At 36.8% G+C, this 21,196-nt stretch overlaps 2 protein-coding genes and 1 pseudogene across 2 annotated transcripts; 2 read left to right on the plus strand and 1 right to left on the minus strand.

The window, feature by feature from the left end:
* The first annotated feature begins 328 nt into the window (after window positions 1-328).
* On the plus strand, window positions 329-2,466 carry LOC107920158 (flavonoid 3'-monooxygenase). Its single transcript, XM_016849700.2, has 2 exons — window positions 329-1,546; window positions 1,639-2,466. The coding sequence occupies exons 1-2, from the start codon at window positions 566-568 to the stop codon at window positions 2,266-2,268; spliced, it is 1,611 nt and encodes a 536-aa protein (XP_016705189.1). The 5' UTR covers window positions 329-565; the 3' UTR covers window positions 2,269-2,466.
* Window positions 2,467-7,162: 4,696 nt separating this feature from the next.
* Window positions 7,163-10,786, plus strand: LOC107919161 (flavonoid 3',5'-hydroxylase CYP75B138). The gene is made up of 4 exons (XM_016848682.2): window positions 7,163-7,471; window positions 7,558-7,688; window positions 8,309-8,408; window positions 10,157-10,786. Exons 1-4 carry the CDS (start codon window positions 7,163-7,165, stop codon window positions 10,784-10,786), a joined length of 1,170 nt encoding a protein of 389 aa, XP_016704171.1.
* Window positions 10,787-13,026: 2,240 nt separating this feature from the next.
* Window positions 13,027-16,300, minus strand: LOC107919647 (primary amine oxidase-like; annotated as a pseudogene).
* Between the last annotated feature and the right edge of the window lie 4,896 nt (window positions 16,301-21,196).

Genomic DNA, 21,196 nt, shown 5'->3' on the forward strand with positions numbered 1-21,196 from the left:
TAGATAATATTAGAACAAATTAATTTAATGTTATAGAGTGTATCATAATTACTAAAACATGTTTTTAGAGAACTAAAACTTTTAAAAATATCATAAATCATAAACTCGTTTGTTACACATCATTTGATATTATAGAAAATTAAATATAGTTGTTGTATGTTGAAAGTTAAATATTTTTAAATACAAGTTAATAAATTTAATTTGTAATGTTATTCAATGATAATAACTTGTACGATATTAGTTTGAAATTATCTATTGCATCTGAATTGGACTAACAAATATACAAATTAATTTTCATTAAAGTAATACGGCAGTGGCCATCGACTCTGACTGTTATGCTGGCGGTTAGCTCTCTCGTTGGACTTGAATTTCAGCAAATTACAAGTCTACAACTACGTGCTTTAACTTCATTGTTTTAGAGAAGTAGACCATTGGCTCTGTGCTACGTACGTTGTAGGAGTACTATAAATTATGGCCACTTTACAGCAATATTATTGCAGTTCCTGGTTGGTTACCTCAGAGTTTTCAACTTAAAATTTCTTGGTTTTCCTCAAGAAGGAAGAAGATGTTGCAAATAGCTTTCAGCTCGTATTCATGGCTGTTGACTGCTAGCCACCAGAAAGATGGAATGTTGTTCCCAGTAGCTTTGTCATTTTTGGTAGCCATATTGGGCATTTCATTGTGGCACGTATGGACCATAAGAAAGCCAAAGAAAGACATCGCCCCATTACCGCCGGGTCCCCGTGGGTTGCCAATAGTGGGATATCTTCCATATCTTGGAACTGATAATCTTCACTTGGTGTTTACAGATTTGGCTGCAGCTTATGGTCCCATCTACAAGCTTTGGCTCGGAAACAAATTATGCGTAGTCATTAGCTCGGCACCACTGGCGAAAGAAGTGGTTCGTGACAACGACATCACATTTTCGGAGAGGGATCCTCCCGTTTGTGCAAAGATTATTACCTTTGGCCTCAATGATATTGTATTTGATTCTTACAGTAGTCCAGATTGGAGAATGAAGAGAAAAGTGCTGGTACGTGAAATGCTTAGCCATAGTAGCATTAAAGCTTGTTATGGTCTAAGGAGGGAACAAGTGCTTAAAGGCGTACAAAATGTTGCTCAAAGTGCTGGCAAGCCAATTGATTTTGGTGAAACGGCATTTTTAACATCAATCAATGCGATGATGAGCATGCTGTGGGGTGGCAAACAGGGAGGAGAGCAGAAAGGGGCCGACGTTTGGGGCCAATTTCGAGATCTCATAACCGAACTAATGGTGATTCTTGGAAAACCAAACGTTTCTGATATTTTCCCGGTGCTTGCAAGGTTTGACATACAGGGATTGGAGAAAGAGATGACTAAAATCGTTAATTCTTTCGATAAGCTTTTCAACTCCATGATTGAAGAAAGAGAGAACTTTAGCAACAAATTGAGCAAAGAAGATGGAAACACTGAAGCAAAAGACTTCTTGCAGCTTCTTTTGGAACTCAAGCAGAAGAACGATAGCGGAATATCGATAACAATGAATCAAGTCAAGGCCTTGCTCATGGTAAGCTTCTTCATCTATCATACTGCATAGATCATCTTTCTTTTTTATTACCTTATTTTCTTGGGATGCTAATAAGTTTTTTTTTTATTCAGGACATTGTGGTCGGTGGAACTGATACAACATCAACCATGATGGAATGGACAATGGCTGAACTAATTGCAAATCCTGAAGCAATGAAAAAGGTGAAGCAAGAAATAGACGATGTTGTCGGTTCGGATGCCGCCGTCGATGAGACTCACTTGCCTAAGTTGCGCTATCTAGATGCTGCAGTAAAGGAGACCTTCCGATTGCACCCACCGATGCCACTCCTTGTACCCCGTTGCCCAGGTGACTTAAGCAACGTTGGTGGCTATAGCGTACCAAAGGGCACCAGGGTCTTCTTAAACATTTGGTGTATTCAGAGGGATCCACAGCTTTGGGAAAATCCTTTAGAATTCAAGCCTGAGAGGTTCTTGACTGATCATCAAAAGCTCGATTATTTAGGAAACGATTCCCGGTACATGCCGTTTGGTTCCGGAAGGAGAATGTGTGCCGGAGTATCTCTCGGTGAAAAGATGTTGTATTCCTCCTTGGCGGCAATGATCCATGCTTATGATTGGAATTTGGCCGACGGTGAAGAAAATGACTTGATTGGCTTATTTGGAATTATCATGAAGAAAAAGAAGCCTTTAATTCTTGTTCCTACACCAAGACCATCAAATCTCCAGCACTATATGAAGTAACTTTACTATTGTATTTCTTTTATACCACTTTATTTCCTCTTTGTCATGTTTAGGCAACAATTCTAAGTAATAAGTTTGGCTATATGGTGAAGAATAATGTGTTTATTATACATCATAAGCAATGAGCTCTTTCCCGACCCTAGAGCAATACAATGATACTGTGTATTAAGTGAAATCAACAAATCTTTTATTCTAAAATGCATTTTTGTGCTCAAGATTTTGAATTTGCTTAAATTCTTACTATTCAGCTCGATTACAGAAAATTAGGTACAATATCTAAATTGCCCATATCCTCATAAGTTCTCAGCTAGTTGCCCTATAAAGGACAGGCGTGATGGTGATCTCAGTGTGCATCGAAAGCCTACAGGCGAACGTGAACTGGAGGTGGTTTCGTGGTAAATGTCAAAGCTATGGAAAGTTACTGGATGCTTTCTTACCTCAAAAGAGAAGTGAAAGGAGTTTATAAGGTTTAACCACAATTACAAAACAAGAAAAACAAAGATTAAAGAAAACCAAATCCTTTCCTCTTCTCTACATTAGGGACCTCTCCATGCCAGTACGAAATTTCAGATCACATATTAAAACGATAAACTAGATCAAATCTAAGACAATCACTCATCTACTAGAGAATGAATAAGACCTTCTAGCTGTTCAAGACATCTGTTTCATGACACTCAGCTAGGATGATTGATGTTTTGCCTCTGTCCCCACAACCTCTTGAACCACCGTCAGAGCTTCTTCGATCCACCAGACATCATGTTTTCGCCGAAATCCTTCCTTGGCTAGTAGGTGGGCTACTCGATTTCCCCCTCTTTATATGTTAGAACTTGATTCTGTTGAACATGGACTGCAATGCAACAAAAGGCCAGGAAGCAGACAAGCAGCTACAGCAGACCAGCATTCAAGCAAGACCAGAAGCAGCTTGGTTCTTTTGTTTACTTTTGATTATTTTGTAATGCTATCAAAGCTTGAATGTAACTAGACCTTAGAGTTGTTAGGATTTGAATTTGAATTTGATAGATGTAATGACTGGATTATTCAGCTCTTTAATTTGTATTATTTTGTAACGCAACTTGTTAAAACTAATGGGAGCAGTTACAAATGTTAGGTAACTGTCATACTTTTTTTGTAACACCATATATTTCAAAGTTTCAATGAGAAAATTGATTTTGCTTCATCGGTTACTGGTTGTTCTTAGTCTTCTATATTTTTCATTGTTTTTCTTTGTTGTTTTGTGAGCTTATGCTCTGTGAAGTTTCATTTTTCTTTGTTTGCTGCTGCCATTGTTCCAAAAAATGGTAATCACAGCCTCCTATCTTTGAGGACCTCTGTTGTTTAAGTTTTAGTTTTCAAAAAAAAGTCAGAATCGTGTTTGCAAAGTCAGTTTCAGCAGCATGAGTTTTGCTCCTCTTCCACCACCAGTTTTTGCTAGAGACAACTACCACATTTGGGTAGTCAAGATGAAGACATATCTCTGAGCACTTAACCTCTAGAGTGCAGTTGAAAGTGAAGTCGAGCCACCACCATTAAGAAAAAATCCTACCATTGCTCAGATCAGACAACATGGTGAGGAACGAGCCAAGAAGCACCAAGCAATAGCCTGTTTGCAGAATGGTGTGTCTGATGTTATCTTTACTCGCATCATGGCCTATGAATCTCCTAAGCAGGCATGGGACAGGCTGAAAGAGGAGTTTATGGGATCAGACTTGACCAGGCAGCAACAAGTCATCAACCTAAGAAGGGAGTTTGAAAATTTAAAAATGAAGGAGTCAGAAACTATTAAACAGTATTCTGATAGAATAATGGCTACTGTCAATAACATAAGACTCCTATGAGAGGATTTTAATGACAGTAGAGTGGTTGAGAAGGTGATTACCACTCTTCCAGAGAGATTTGAATCAAAAATCTCCTCGCTGGAGGATTCGAGGGACCTCACAACCATTTCATTGTCTGAATTGGTTAATTCTCTCTTTGCACTCGAGTAGAGGAGAGCTAGCAGACAGGAGGAGAACCCTGAAGGAGCCTTTCAAGCAAGAGCCAGAGAAGGTTCTAGCTCAAATCAGAGAGCTAAGAAACATTGGTTTGAAAGAAAGGACAAAGTAAGGAGAGAAGCAAACAGAGAAGCAGGCAGAAGGAGGTTTCCACCATGCATTCACTGCAAAAAGACAAATCATTTGGAGAAATTTTGTCGGACCAGACCAGACATACAGTGTAAGAGTTGCAAGCAGTATGACCATCATGAGAAGATTTGTAGAAATCATGAGAAGCCTTAAGATCAGCCAGTACAAGCCAAGACTGCTGAGGACATACAAGCTTAGGAGGAGCATGTATTCACTACCTCATGTTTTGCAGTCAACAACAAGTGTAGTTGGCTTGTGGATAGTGGTTGCTCACACCACATGGCTGCTGATGAGAGTTTGTTTAAGAACCTTGACAGGAGCTATGTCTTGAAGGTCAGGATAGGTAATGGGAACTTGATTGAAGCAAAGGGCAGAGGTGATGTTGTGATCTACACTGGATCAGGTAACAAAGTCATTTCTGATGTTCTCTTTATGCCTGAAATTGATCAGAATTTGCTTAGTGTAGGTCATTTAGTCAATAAAGGCTATTCTCTAGTTTTCAAGAATGATTCTTGTGTTATAAGTGATGCCCATGGTAGGGAGATAGTCTCAGCACCTATGGCAGACAAGTGTTTCATGTTGGATGTGAGTCAGCTTGAGAAAAGTGCCTCTACAAGCTCAGTTGATAATACTGATCTTTGGCACAAGAGGTTTGGCCATGTTAATCTCAAGTCACTCGATTTGCTGCACAAAATCAGTATGACAGAGGACATGGTGAAGGTTAATGCAAGTGAATCAGTTTGTGAGGTGTGTCAGCTTGGTAAATAGGCTAGGCTGCCTTTTCCAGCAAACCAGGCATGGAGGGCTCGAGACAGACTTGAGCTGGTGCACTCAGATGTCTGTGGACTAATAAAGACACCTTTATTGAATGACAGTAAGTACTTTATATTGTTTATTGATGATTTGACCAGATTTTGCTGGGTTTACTTTATGAAACAGAAATCAGAGGTGTTTAAAATGTTTGGAAAGTTCAAGGCTTGTCAGAAAATCAAGCAAGCTGCAAGATTAAGGCCTTAAGGACAAACAATGGTTCTAAATACTTGTCTGAAAGATTCCAGAAGCTATGTGAATAGGCTGGAATCCATCATCAGCTGACCATAATGTACACTCCTCAACAAAATAGAGTGAGTGAGAGGAAGAACAGGATAGTGATGAACAGGACTAGGTGTTTGTTGTTCCAAAGCAAGCTTCCAGGCATTTTTTAGGCTGAAGGTGACAATACTTCAGTATACTTGCTCAATAGGCTCCCAACACATGCTATGAATGACAAGACCCCTTTTGAAGCTTGGTATGGTCTTAAACTTGTTGTCTCACATTTAAAATTGTTTGGCTGCATATGTTATGTACTTGTACCAGCAGAAAGAAGGACCAAACTTGAGAAGAGGTCAATTGCTGGCATATTTGTTAGCTACAGTAGCTGTAAGAAGGGCTACAGAATATTTGATCCCTCGACCAAGAAGATTTTGGTAAGTAGGGATGTTAAATTTGATGAAACAAGGTTTTGGAACTTTGATGGTATAGATACAAGTCAATTTGAAGAACAGAAAGGTGATAGTAACCTGGAATTGGCAAAAAGTGAAGTCAGTAATGCCAATGTTGATGCTGATTCTGTGAGAGGGACCAGGTCCATTGCTGATATCTACCAGAGATGCAATGTAGCCATTGTTGAACCCTCAAGCTATAAAGAGGCTGCTAGAAGTAAGAGTTGGAAGAAAGCTATGGAGTCTGAGATCAATATGGTCCACAAGAATGACACTTGGGATCTAGTGGACAGACCTGAACAGAAGAAAGTCATTAGTGTCAAGTGGGTTTACAAGGTCAAGTTCAATACAGATAGCTCTCTGAATAAGCACAAGGCAAGGCTTGTAGTGAAAGGGTACAGCCAACAGTTTGGCATTGATTTTGAGGAAACTTTTGCTCTAGTAGCAAGGCTGGATACTATAAAGTTACTGTTTGCCTTGGTTGCACAGAAACAGTGGAAGGTTCACCAGCTTGATGTCAAGTCAGCTTTCTTAAATGGCTTCCTTAAAGAGGAGATTTATGTTGAACAGCCTGATGGATTTAAAGATCAAGGAAAGGAAGACAAGGTTTATAGTCTAAAAAAGGCACTTTATGGTTTGAAGCAGGCTCCTCGAGCCTGGTATGACAGAATTGATGAATATCTGTCTAAACTCAACTTTGAGAAAAGCTTGAGTGAACCAACTTTGTTTGCGAAGAAGTCCAAAGATGAGACACTGTTGATTGTGTCAATATATGTGGATAATTTGTTAGTGACTGGAAGCAAAATTGAGCTGATTCAAGAGTTCAATGAGAAAATGCAAGTCATGTTCGATATGACAGACTTGGGAACTATGAGCTATTTCCTTGGTATGGAAGTGAGTCAGGTTTATCAAGGCATTTTCATTAGTCAACATGCATTTGCCTTAAAGATACTCACTAAATTTCATATGGAAAATTGCAAGCCAGTGAGTACACCTCTGGTTATAGGACTAAAGTTAAGCAGCTATGGAAATGAAGAAAAAGTGGATGAAAGGGAGTATAGGAGTCTAATTGGATTTTTACTATACTTAACAGCAACTAGACCTGATCTTATGCACTCGGTCAGTTTGTTATCTCGTTTCATGCATAGCTGCAACACATCACATTTAAAGGCAGCAAAGAGAATCCTCAGGCATGTCAAAGGAACCTTGAAATTTGGAGTGATGTTCAAGTAAGGAAGTAAGCTGAAGTTAACTGGCTACTCAGACAGTGACTAGGGAGGTTCGATTGATGATATGAGGAGTATCTCAGGCTATCTTTTTACACTTGGTTCGGGAGCTTTCTGTTGGAGCTTTAAAAAGCAACAAACGGTTGCTCAATCAACTGCTGAGGCAGAGTATATAGCAGCAGCTGGAGCAGTAAGCCAGACTATTTGGCTTAGAAAATTGTTGTATGATTTGAATAAGGAACAATTTGAACCTACCGAAATTATGGTTGATAATCAGTCAGCAATAGCTATCTCCAAGAATGTTGTTTTTCATGGCAAAACAAAACATTTTAAACTTAAATTCTATTTTGTTCGAGAGGCGGTGCAATCAAAGGATGTAAGTCTTGCACATTGTAGCTCACAAGACCAATTGGTTGATATTCTGACAAAGCCTCTTGGTACTATGAGGTTTGAATTTCTTAGAGAATCAGTTGGTGTTTGTCACCTACAGTCCAAGGAGGAGTGTTGAACATGGATTGCAATGCAACAAAAGGCCAGGAAGCAGACAAGCAGGTGCAGCAGACCAACATTCGAGCAGGACCAGAAGCAGTTTGGTTCTTTTGTTTACTTTTTATTATTTTGTAATGCTATCAAAGCTTGAATGTAACTAGACCTTAGAGTTGTTAGGATTTGAATTTGATAGATGTAATGGCTGAATTATTCAGCTCTTTAATTTGTATTATTTTGTAGTGCAACTTGCTAAAACTGATGGGAGCAGTTACAAATGTTAGGTAACTGTCATACTTTTTTTTGTAACACCATATATTTCAAAGTTTCAATGAGAAAATTGATTTTGCTTCATCGGTTACTGGTTGTTCTTAGTCTTCCATCTTTTTCATTGTTTTTCTTTGCTGTTTTGTGAGCTTATGCTCTGTGAAGTTTCATTTTTCTTTGTTTGCTGCTGCCATTGTTCTAACAGATTCTTTCAAAGCTCGCAGAAATTTATTTCGCTTCCCAGATAAATTTACTAGTTATCAATTTGTCAATGCATGTCGCTTTAAGCTTCTTTATTACCGCCAAGGAGTCGCCTTCTACTTCCACAAACCTGAAACCCATCTCCTGAGTGAATCTGATTGCTTAGGTACTTGCTAAGGCCTCTGCAGTTAGAACATCAAGTATGTAATGATTCCATAAGCAAGTTGTGTCCATAATAAATCCTTCATTATTTTTTTAGGATAATACATGTACTTGATGCTTCTAGATCCTTGTTGAAGGTTACATCGAAGTTTACCCGAACAAAAGGCTCCAAAGGAGGTCGCCACCCTATTGACTCTGTAACTGTTCTCTTGTTAGTGTTTCTAATTCTCTAGCATAACCCAATACAAAGGTAAAAGTCTCAAAACTTGTTTGCTGTTTGCTTTCATGCACCAACCTATTCCTTGAGAGCTAAATTGCCGAAATTGCTACAATAATAATTAGCTTTTGATAATTGCTCCTCCCATTGAATAATTGTCCAACCGACTTACCAAAGAGTGCTCTACTTGGCTTATCACCCAATTGATTCCCAATTGTACCAAACCTGTAAGGCTATTGTGCAATCTAAGCATGTTTTTAGACTGCAAAGTAAGGGAAGAATAGGTCTCTTCGATTGGGTGCCATGCTATCTACCAATTCAATTCACAAGCTCATGATCTAAATTTGTAGAGATTTGAAAATATAGTTCGGTTGATTAATAATATAACATTTCATTTTACATCATATTTTACCTTAAAATGTTACCTTAAATTTTTCTTAAAAATTACATTCGTGAAACTTGATTTTAAAATTAATATAAAGTATTTGATAAATGCATTTCACTTTTGTTGTTGAGAAAGAAAAAAAAATATGATCCTTTTCTTTTAGGGAAATAAATATACTTAAAAAAAATTTCCATATGTATGTAATTTCCAGTCAATAATATATTACTAAAATACATTTGATCTTGATAATAATACGATTTTTTTTCTTTCTGGCTGCAACAAGAGAAGCAAGGAGAGAAGTAGCGATAGAAGCAGAGGTTCAAAAGAAATATGAAGAACTACAGCTACGACTTCAAAAAGATGTGGCATCGAGAGAAGCAGAGCAAAGCAAAAAGTACGACGAACTTCAACAGCAGCTTCAGATTATGATGAAGATGAAGATGTTTCAGCAGTCGCAACTCCCGTCGTCATAGTGTATGTTGCATAAATATTTTTATCATTTTAACTTTTAACGTTTTTGTAAAGAAAAGTATGAATTCACTTTTATTTATATCAATTAATATTATTTGTCATTTAATTTGAAATATTATATAAATTTATTGTTTTTGGTTAGTTTAGATCTGGTTGTTTTTGATTTGTTATTGCAGGAAGGCTGAAAAAAACAAAAAAATTTATTTTAAAAAAATCCCAAAATTAGTGGCGTTTTTTAAAAAAGCGCCGCTAAAAGTCATATCAAATAGTGGCTTTTGTGAAATAAGCACCGCTAAAGAACACTACTTTTAGCAGCGTTTTCTTCCTAAGCGCCGCTAAAGAACATGATCTTTAGCGGCGTTTATTTCCTTAGCGCCGCTAAAGAACATGATCTTTAGCGACGTTTTTTCTATAAACGCCGCAAAAGTTAACGACGTTGTCGTTAGCGGCATTTCTTGTAGCGCTTCTTCAAGTGCCGCAAATGCCTTTAGTGGCGTTAAGAAGCGCCGCTAAAGGCCTAAAAAAACACCACTAAAAACCTGTTCTGGTGTAGTGTATGCTCGTGGTTAGCTCTCTCGTTGGACTTGAATTTCAGCAAGTTACAAGTCTACAACTACGTGCTTTAACTTCATTATTTTAGAAAAGTAGACCATTGGCTCTGTGCTACGTACGTAGTAGGAGTACTATAAATTATGGCCACTTCACAGCAATATTATTGCAGTTCCTGGTTGGTTACCTCTATGTTTTCAACTTAAAACTTCTTGGTTTTCCTCAAGAAGGAAAAAGATGTTGCAAATAGCTTTCAGCTCGTATTCATGGCTGTTGACTGCTAGCCACCAAAAAGATGCTAATAAGTTTTTTTTTTTAATCAGGACATTGTGGTGGGTGGAACTGATACAACATCAACCATGATGGAATGGACAATGGCTGAACTAATTGCAAATCCTGAAGCAATGAAAAAGGTGAAGCAAGAAATAGACGATGTTGTCGGTTCGGATGCCGCCGTCGATGAGACTCACTTGCCTAAGTTGCGCTATCTAGATGCTGCAGTAAAGGAGGCCTTCCGATTGCACCCACCGTTGCCACTCCTTGTACCGCGTTGCCCGGGCGACTTAAGCAACGTTGGTGGCTATAGCGTACCAAAGGGCACCAGGGTCTTCTTAAACATTTGGTGTATTCAGAGGGATCCACAACTTTGGGAAAATCCTTTAGAATTCAAGCCTGAGAGGTTCTTGACTGATCATGAGAAGCTCGATTATTTAGGAAACGATTCCCGTTACATGCCGTTTGGTTCTGGAAGGAGAATATGTGCTGGAGTATCTCTCGGTGAAAAGATGTTGTATTCCTCCTTGGCGGCAATGATCCATGCTTATGATTGGAAGTTGGCCGACGGTGAAGAAAATGACTTGATTGGCTTATTTGGAATTATTATGAAGAAAAAGAAGCCTTTAATTCTTGTTCCTACACCAAGACCATCAAATCTCCAGCACTATATGAAGTAACTTTACTATTGTATTTCTTTTATACCACTTTATTTCCTCTTTGTCATGTTTAGGCAACAATTCTAAGTAATAAGTTTGGCTATATGGTGAAGAATAATGTGTTTATTATACATCATAAGCAATGAGCTCTTTCCCGACGCTACAGCAATACAATGATACTGTGTATTAAGTGAAATCAACAAATCTTTTATTCTAAAATGCATTTTTGTGCTCAAGATTCTGAATTTGCTTAAATTCTTACTATTTAGCTCGATTACAGAAAATTAGGTACAATATCTAAATTGCCCATATCCTCATAAGTTCTCAGCTAGTTGCCCTATAAAGGACAGGCGTGATGGTGATCTCAGTGTGCATCGAAAACCTATAGGCGAACGTGAACTGGAGGTGGTTTCGTGGTAAATGTCAAAGCTATGGAAAGTTACTGGATGCTTTCTTACCTCAAAAGAGAAGTGAAAGGAGTTTATAAGGTTTAACCACAGTTACAATTAAAGAAAACCAAATCCTTTCCTCTTCTCTACATTAGGGACCTCTCCATGCCAGTACGAAATCTCAGATCACATATTAAAATGATAAACTAGATCAAATCTAAGACAATCACTCATCTACTAGAGAATGAATAAGACCTTCTAGCTGCTCAAGACATCTGTTTCATGACACTCAGCTAGGATGATGGATGTTTTGCCTCTGTCCCCACAACCTCTTGAACCACCGTCGGAGCTTCTTCGATCCACCAGACATCATGTTTTCGTCGAAATCCTTCCTTGGCCAGTAGGTGGGCTACTCGATTTCCCCCTCTTTATATGTTAGAACTTGATTTTTTAAAGCTCGCAGAAATTTGTTTCGCTTCCCAGATGAAATTACTAGTCACCAATTTGTCTATGCATGTTGCTTTAAGCTTCTTTATTACCGCCAAGGAGTCGCCTTCTACTTCCACAAACCGGAAACCCATCTCCTGAGTGATTCTGATTGCTTAGGTACGTACTTGCTAAGGCCTCTGCAGTTAGAACATCAAGTGTGTAACGATTCCATAAACAAGTTGTGTCCATAATAAATCCTTCGTTTTTTTATGATAATACATGTCCTTAATCCTTCCAGATCCTTGTTGAAGCTTACATCGAAGTTTACCCGAACAAAAGGCTCCAAAAGAGGTCGCCACCCTATTGACTTTGTTGGCTTAAGCTTTAACTGTTCCCTTGTTAGTGTTTCTAATTCTCTAGCATAACCCAATGTTTCTAATTCTCTAGCATAACCCAATACAAAGGTAAAAGTCTCAAAACTTGTTTGCTGTTTGCTTTCATGCACCAACCTATTCCTTGAGAGCTAAATTGCCCAAATTGCTACAATAATAATTAGCTTTTGAGAATTGCTCCTCCCATTGAATAATTGTCCAACCCGACTTACCAAAGAGTGCTCTACTTGGCTTATCACCCAATTGATTCCCAATTTGTACCAAACCTCGGGGGAATAGGTCTCTTCGATTGGATGCCATGCTATCTACCAATTCAATTCACAAGCTCATGATCTAAATTTGTAGAGATATGAAAATATAATTCGGTTGATTGATAATATAACATTTCATTTTACATCATATTTTACCTTAAAATGTTACCTTAAATTTTTCTTAAAAATTACATTCGTGAAATTTGATTTTAAAATTAATATAAAGTATTTGATAAATGCATTTCACTTTTGTTGTTGAGAAAGAAAAAAAATATGATCCTTTTCTTTTAGGGAAATAAATATATTTAAAAAAATTATAATTCCATATGTATGTAATTTCCAGTCAATAATATATTACTATAATACATTTGATCTTGATAATAATACGATTTTTTTTCTTTCTGGGAGATAAATTAATTGTCTGCAGCATTGTTGTGAGATGGCCAATCATGCAATAGCTCGTACAAATGGCGAACAGTTTAAATGCGAATCACTTAGCGGATTGTTATTTAACGAACTGTCTCGTGGACTGACATTATGCAGACAATCTATATGATACAAGTCTGGCGGACTGTCAAGAGAGAACAAATTTGCGGACACATGAAGCTGCAATCTGTATGACGGGATTGAAGAAATGTGGCGTATATTCGTGAAATGTGCCTGCGGACTGTATCCGCAGTTAGAATGAAGTTGTTTTGGTGCACGCTACCAGTGATGAGTGCGTGTTTGTTTTAGATAAAATCAACCTTAGTTGGTAGATTTTTTTATGTGTTTAAGTAATGATTCACATATTTGGTTAATTTATTTTATGTACTCTTGTAAAATAATTCATATATATTGTAAAGTTTGAAAAAATGAAATATAGAGCAGACTCGATATACCGCTAATTCTCTGTTTTGCTTTCTTTCTTTGTTCTTTAACACCGACAAGTATCCTCCTCCAGGCATGAACTAGGATGATATGGTTAGAGAGAAAGGGATTTTCAAGTGGTAATCAAGATTTCAAGAGGAAGCACTAGACCTGCAAACAGGTAAGTCTTTCTCAAAAGCTGGGGCAGCTCGAAGAATTGGATTGCTTTCGAAGAAATTGACAGGCTTTAGCTCAAACCCTGATGTCACTGTTGGCATTACAGGGAAATCTTCTTGGCATGGAATGTGATGGAATCCCAATGTGTACCACAACACGATATCCTTATTTTCAATAGAACGATCCCTGTTCTCGATGGATTAAAGCAGAAAATCAGGGTAGAACGTATGCATTACAACAATTGATTCATTTATCGAGTTTTATACCTTTCAGACCACACAGCAAGAGTGTCATCTCCCCTACTTTGATAAGTTAGAAGCCCACCAGCCCATTGTTCACTCTTGTTATAAGGAGTCACCCATATCTATTCAAAAAAAGAGCTCAATAAAGAGTGCAAAATCATTAACTCAAGAGCAAAAAAAGGATAAAAGGGTTTTACCTGGTTGTTGGTGAAGGCGCTTCTTAGTTGTGGAGGATCATCATGATCAAGCAAACTAGCTGCAGTTCCTCCAGGAACAATCTTGTATCCTGTAGGATTTCCTAGCCTAGACCTTTTAGAAGGATTAATCATATGAAACTCTGAGGGATCATACAATTTAAGCTTAATTTGTGCATCTTTTTCAGTCTTAGCTATTTTTCTCTTAGCTTTCAAGTAGCTCTTCCTAGGGGATTCCCCTGGTAAACTCCGTTCCTTAACAAGATTAACATTAACAAACGAATTGTTCGCCCCATCGATATCCATGTCGAGGTGAAAGGTAACAAAGTGATCGTGAACTACTCCGATAAGATTCTCGGAAATGAGAGGACCCGACATGGCATCTTGGTTAGGCGCTTGATGGTAAGGACTGCCTTTCACCATTAGCATTCCTGAAAGCCCTACCTGTACAAAGTTAAATCATACAAAATGAATGGCAAACACTATTGCTGAGGAAGAAGTTGATGAAAATTAATGGCATAAGAGAATGACCTTAACATTTATTAAACCATCTGTTTGAAACTCCCAATCAAAGATGTAATCGTAGTTTCCCACTGATGCTGCCGTACGAGCAACGAGAGTTACTTTTGGTCTTGCCTCCCTAATCTACAAGTACAATAATGGAAATAGAAAAACAAATTAAAATATGTTTTCATTGATTATAATTTTTATAATGTTTGCAATCTACTCTCTGTATTTGAAAAGCTAAAATCAAGTTCTCTTAATTTTCTTTACTTTAAAAATGATTTATTTATGAAGTTGGTATGATTATAGACTATAGAGCTACAACGAGCTAGAATAAAAGTTTCACCTCTATTAAATTAAATAGGATTGTGTTAAATTCATATTATTCTTATAAAGTTGGTATGATTATAGAGCTATAACGATGTTAAAATAAAAGTTTCACCTCTATTAGATTAAATAGAAACGTGTTAAGTTTAGATTATTTTATATCTTAATTAAACATTAAAAGTAGATAGAAATCAACTTTTGAAACATGTCGCAAGGCTCTCGTTCTTAAAAGTTTCTTTTTTTGGTAAAAAAGTGTTTTCTATACTATCAATTATTTTGCCATTTACTCAAATTCATATCAAGCAATAAGCATACAATATATGACACGTTTTTAATTGGATGTTGTAGACAACATGAGAGGAATTATTATTTAAGTACATTTTCCCCCGAACAACTTTAGTACTTAAGTGGAAAGAATAATATAATTTGTGGGCCTATTTCGTAGTTAAGCTTATTTTAAAAGTATCAGGGTTTATTATTGTTACTATTGTTGGAGTTATTATTACCTGGAAATCAGTGAGTAGGCCCTCTGAATGTCGCCAACTGATGTCGCCGGAATAGCGCTCAAACAGGCAAATCATGTTGGGTTGAACAAATGGGTTTCCATCGGGAGTAGCAAAAATGCCGTCCATGTAATAAGAGTGCCTTGGACAATCATTTAGTGGCACAAGTGGAAGGGCTGACATCCCTAAACCATACTCACCAGCATCCATATACGACTTAAAATACCAGGACTCATCAAGGTCCATGTATGGTACAAAAAATTCTGAAGCGAACCCTTTGTACATCACATCCCTCAGCTCACCATTCTCCGAGTCCCGTACCATGACTCTTGAAATCACCAAACCAGCGCGGTGGTCAGCCTTGAGGTGAAACACCCAGTTGGCCCACTTAACTATATGCCCATCTTCAACTCTAAAACTTGGTCCTTTTGATTGTTCTATGGAAATTGGGTTCAATGGTTCCATTTGTGGTTCCTTCGTTTGAGCTGTGTACCTGTAATCTGTATCGGTACTTTTTGGAATGGGGATATCTCGGCCCGTATCAGAGAATTTCAGCACCTCCAATGTATCCAAGTCCACCGTCATGACGAGCCCTTCAATGGGCCTCATGTAGAAATTGGGTGTGCTTTCTTTAGAGTAACACAGGACCTTTACAACTCTTTTGCCTTCTTCATTTGGCCCAAACCAGCCTGCCGAAGGTGGTAAGCATATCTGATGATGAGACCCCCCGGGCGGCAATGGATTTGTTGAATTCCGCATTAGAAAACGGTGCTTTAGACGCCGCCGAAATATCGTCCATAGATAGCATCGGATAGCCTGAGCTTGGATTGATGGCATGGCCAGTGACACGTCTAGAATCCAAGTCCACATTAAGCACATGGGACTGGCCATTCAGCAGAGCCAAAACTTGTGCTTTTCGTGGTGGAAATGGGTCACCTTTTCTCCACTTCAGAACCTGCACCTTGTCTGGTTCATCGAGCAGTATAGTATGAACAGTAGGGAAGGTAAATGAAAAGGGTTCATAAGATGAGAGGATGGTCCGGACCCTGTTGATTTCTTTCACGGTAAGAGGATCAAGTGGATGGTGAGGGGTCTCAGCTGAGTGATCTATCGGTTTTTGAGTTTGCAGTGAGTAACCAGGCAACGGTGAAATGCTAGAACGGTACCATGAACCTACAATAATGAATAAAACTAAGCATGAAATGAAACAGAAATGAAGACATGAAGTTTTCTCCATAATTTCCCCTAAAAGCTAAAGGTAATTCAGATCAGAGTGGCCAAGCCTTTATTGTTGCTTCGGTTGTGATATGAAAGACGAAATTTCATGTGGCCGGCCGTATCTAGTAGAACTTGTCATTTATCATCGTCGGTACCTGTTGTAATTATATGCAGTGATTCAAATGAAAAGTTATAACTTGGTTATTAACTAAAAATTACTATTATTTATAGTGATATCCTTTTTTTAATTCAAAAGTTATGATTTTAATTATTAATAAATCCTCATAATAATTCATTAGATATCTATTAAATAATTATATTTATTATTAAAGATATGACCGTCTATTTAGGTAATAATATCTCTATGAATAGAAATAAGATCTTTTATAAATAAGAGTCAACTTTCATTTGTATAAAATATTTAAAAATATAGAAATAAAGTTTTTTTTTCTATTTCTGCCACCTTCTTTTGCATTAATATGTTGTTTTATAAAGAATTACTGCAAAAATTCTTTATAGAAATTAATATCGTTGCTATTCTTTACATAATACTCAGTGGACTGTTTCTATCAATGTAAAATGTAGACAGTCATTGGGTTTTCATTGTATCCTTGAGATTCATTTGTCAGTAACTCTTTTGCACACCATAATATAGGTGGGGGTGAATAGAACATTAAAGAAAGTGACATTGATACACGCCCTGAAGTATTCGTTAATTTCTCATAAGTTTACTTTTATCTTCACACACCAACAATTTTAAGGTTTTATTTTAGCATTTTATGAGAAATTAAAAAAGAATTGTCTGTAACCACGTATTCACATGCCACTACAAGCATACTATGAGGACGGATATTGGCAAATGTAGTTGCATCAAGGTTAATGACCTTGTCAAATTTTGATTTAAAAGAAATCTTTATTGCAAGAAAAGATATGTTAAATTTATTGTTTTACTCTAATTGCATGATTTAGATTTCAATTATTATGTGTTTACTGAACTGTATTATGCAAAAGATGTGGGCAGTGGCGAAGGCAGGATGTTAATCTTAGGGGGCAAGCTAAAATTAGACGTGTTATGTAACAATCGATTTAAACATATAAACAATCGATTCAAAAGAAGTAATATTCCAACATAACAATCGAATTAAACATATAAAAAATCGCTTCAGAAGAAGCAGTATTCCAACATGACAATCGATTTAAACGTAAAAAATCGATTCAAAAGAAGCAATATTCCAAAAATTAAGAAGAAATAACATATCATTACTTAAAAATGTACACGACATTCTTTCAAGGAAATAAAATCACTAAATATAAAGTCTGAATCAAAAGTTTCAGCAATCTCTCTCTCAATATAAACAACAAAATTATCTATAAGAAACTCTTCCTTCATTTTGTTGCGAAGCCTTATTTTGACAATTTTCATCACTGAAAATGCTCTTTCTGTGGTTGCAGATGAATCAGGAAGAGTCAACAAAAGACGGATTAATCTATCAACAAGAAAATATACCTTTGATATTTGTGTCTCTGCTAATCCTTCACAAAGATCAGAAATTGTGGACAGATTTTACAATTTCAGATGATTTGGAACATTTTACTTATAATGTTGCAGCTAATACTTGAAGATTACTTTCTCTTACTCAGTGAAATAAAAAAGATAATATTTTTCCACAATACAACAAATATAATCCATACTGAAGGATTTATAAGCATCCTTAGGATCCAAAGCAGAGCTAAGGGTAAGAAGATCAATTGTCCGTTCATTAAATTTACTATTTAGCTCAAGAAGTGAGAATCTATAGCAGCATTGAATATCTCAACCTGATAATGGTGCTCCATATTGAAATCAATATGTTAGTGACGACCACGTTTTACCACATATGGAGAATCTATATCAAGAACCTCAATATTGTACTTTTCACAAAATGCTTTCACTGTAGCAACCTAAAAATTTGAGCATGGGCGCTAGTCGAATTGATTGTTGAAAATTTGAAAACAAAGTCTCGATTTTTTTACAAAAGAGGAGTCGCCACTGATCTTTTTTCTAGGTGTGACCGGACACCTAATAAATTCACTTTTTAAAAGAAAATTTTATTTTTAAACTTTTCTAAAAAAGAGGTAATTTTAGGTCTACGTGGAAATCCAGAGAAAATTAGAGTTTGAGAGCCGATTACGCGCGAGGAAGGTATTAGCACCCTCCCGACGCCCAAAATTGGTATCTTATTAAGCGCGCGTTGTCTTAATTTTCAAAAATACGAGTTCAATTTAATACTTAATTGTGATCTGATTGAAATACAAGAATTTTTTTTTAAAACACGATAATTTTGAAACACAATATTTTTTGAAGACACGAAAATTTTTGAAACAAAGAATTTTTTTGAAACACAAAAACTTTTGAAACACGAAAATTTTTGAAAACACGAAAATTTTTGAAACACGGGAACTTTTGAAAACACGGAAATTTATGAAACACGGGATATTTTTTTGAAAACACGAATTTTTTGAAACATGAATTTTTTGATTTTTTTCTTAAGGACGTATCGTATTTAACACAAACTGGTGATATTCACTCAACATAGCAATAAAATCAACGAATTAGTATCAAATCGATTTGTTACCTTATTTATTAATTTTTAAAAAAAAATAAAAAAACATAAATACAAAAAACTAAAAAAAATGGAAATTTTTGGAACACGAGAACTTTCAAGTTTCTCAATTTTTAAAAGGGTGTCTCGTATTTAACACAAATCGATAATATTCACCCAACATAGCGATGAAATTGACGGCTTAGTGTTAAATCGATTCGTTGCCTTATTTATTAAAATTATTTAAAATTAAATTAAATTAAATTAAAAATATAAATACAAAAATATAAAAATGCATATAAGTACCAATAATATTAAAATGGAATAGCATAAAAATACGTGTATTAAATTAAAAGTGAAATAAACGAAATTACTAAAAATGTTCAAAAATACGAGCTTGGCCGAAAGGGTTACGCAAATTGAACCCCTTTTCTTTCTTTTTTTCCTTTTTTTCTTTCTTTTTTTTTCTTTTCTTTTTTCCCTTTTTTTCTGCTGGGCTGGCCTGTTGGGCTGCTGCTAGGCCTGGGGGCCTGCTGGGCTGCTACTGGACTGAGCCTGCTGGGCTGAACTGCTCGGCTGGCAGAAAATGGGCCTGCTGTTGGCCTGCTAAAAAATGGCCTACTGCCTTTTTTTCCTTTTTTATTGGGCTGCTGCCTCTAGGCCCGCTCGGACGAGTCAATCAGTCGGATCGAGTCGGGTCGGTTTGACCCGACTGTTAATTATTTTTTTCTTTCCCTTTCTTCTTTTTTCTTCTTCTTTCTTTCTTCTCTTTTTTCTCTTCTCCTTCGGCCTTAGCTCGGACTCGCTGTCGCCGTCCGACTGTGCATGGCTGCTGGTTTCTCCCCTTCCCTCCTTTCTCTCCTTTCCTTCTTTCTTCTTCTTCCCCACTTTTTTGTCTCTTTTTTTCTATTCTTTCTTCTTGTTGTTTTTTTTTTCGCTTTCTTTTTCTTTCTCTTTTTTTGCTTTGGCTCTTGTTTGCTTTGCTCGGTGTCGGCAATGGGAGTGCTGCGGTGGTGGGCACGATGGCGCTGGTGCGACGGCCGGCGGTGTGCTGCTGTTTTTTTATTTTTTGCTCAAATTTTTTTTGATTTTTTTCCTTCTTCCTTCCTTTGCCCCATTTTGGGGGTTTGAAATCCCTTTTAAATAGTTGATTTTTCTCTTCTTTTTTTGTAGGTTGCAGGTGGCTAAGAAGGGCTAGGTCGGCCGCTGCCGTTGCAGGTGCAATTTGCACTAGTGGCTGCCAGAAAGACCAATATGTAAACCCAGTAAAAGTTTTAGGGTCAAAACATAATTTTGAGAAAATTTCGAGGTCAAAATATAATTTTGAGAAAGTTCAAGGGTTGAAATGTAATTTTTTTAAAGAAAAACAAGAAATTTCTCGGACAAAATTCAGTGATTACAGCTGCCCCTCTTTGCTCATCGCTGTGAAACAGGGATAGAGCAAAGACTTAAAAGCACTGAATTTTGTTCGACTATCTAAAATTTTCTTTTTATTTGAAAAGCAAAAATCGAGAATAGCTCGGCGTGCGACCCAAGGCTCAACTCACCTCTCGCAATATGAGTTAATTTTTGAAAAACAGAAACTTAAAATACCTCAGCGTGCGACCCAAGGCTCAACTCATCTCTCGCAATATGAGTTAGTTTTTGAAAAAAAGAAATTTAAAAAATACCTCGGTGTGTGACCCGAGGCTCAACTCACCTCTCACAATATGAGTTGATTTTTGAAAAACAGAAGTTTAAAAGAAATACATCAGCATGACCCGAGGCTCAACTCACCTCTTGCAATATGACTTGATTTTTGAAAAACAAAAATTTAAAAGAAATACCTCAGCATGTGACCCAATGCTCAACTCACCTCTCACAATATGAGTTGATTTTTGAAAAGCAGAAATTGAAAAATACCTCAGCATGACCGAGGCTCAACTCACCTCTCGCAATATGAGTTGATTTTTGAAAAAACAGAAATTGAAAAATACCTCGGCGTGTGACCTGAGGCTCAACTCACCTCTCGCAATATGAGTTGATTTTTGAAAAACAAAAATTTAAAAGAAATACAACGGCATGTGTCCAAGACTCAACTCACCTCTCGCAATATGAGTTGATTTTTTGAAAAAAATAGAAATTTAAAAAATACCTCAGTGTGTGACCTGAGGCTCAAATCACCTCTCGCAATATGAGTTGATTTTTGAAAAACAAAAATTTTAAAAATACCTCAGCGTGTGTCCGAGGCTCAACTCACCTCTCGCAATATGATTTGATTTTTTTGAAAAAAATAGAAATTTAAAAAAATACCTCGATATGTGACCTGAGGCTCAACTCACCTCTCGCAATATGAGTTGATTTTTGAAAAAAAAACAGAAGTTGAAAAATATTT

This window comes from Gossypium hirsutum, chromosome D03 (assembly GCF_007990345.1).
Source record: "Gossypium hirsutum isolate 1008001.06 chromosome D03, Gossypium_hirsutum_v2.1, whole genome shotgun sequence".
Lineage (NCBI taxonomy): Eukaryota > Viridiplantae > Streptophyta > Magnoliopsida > Malvales > Malvaceae > Gossypium > Gossypium hirsutum.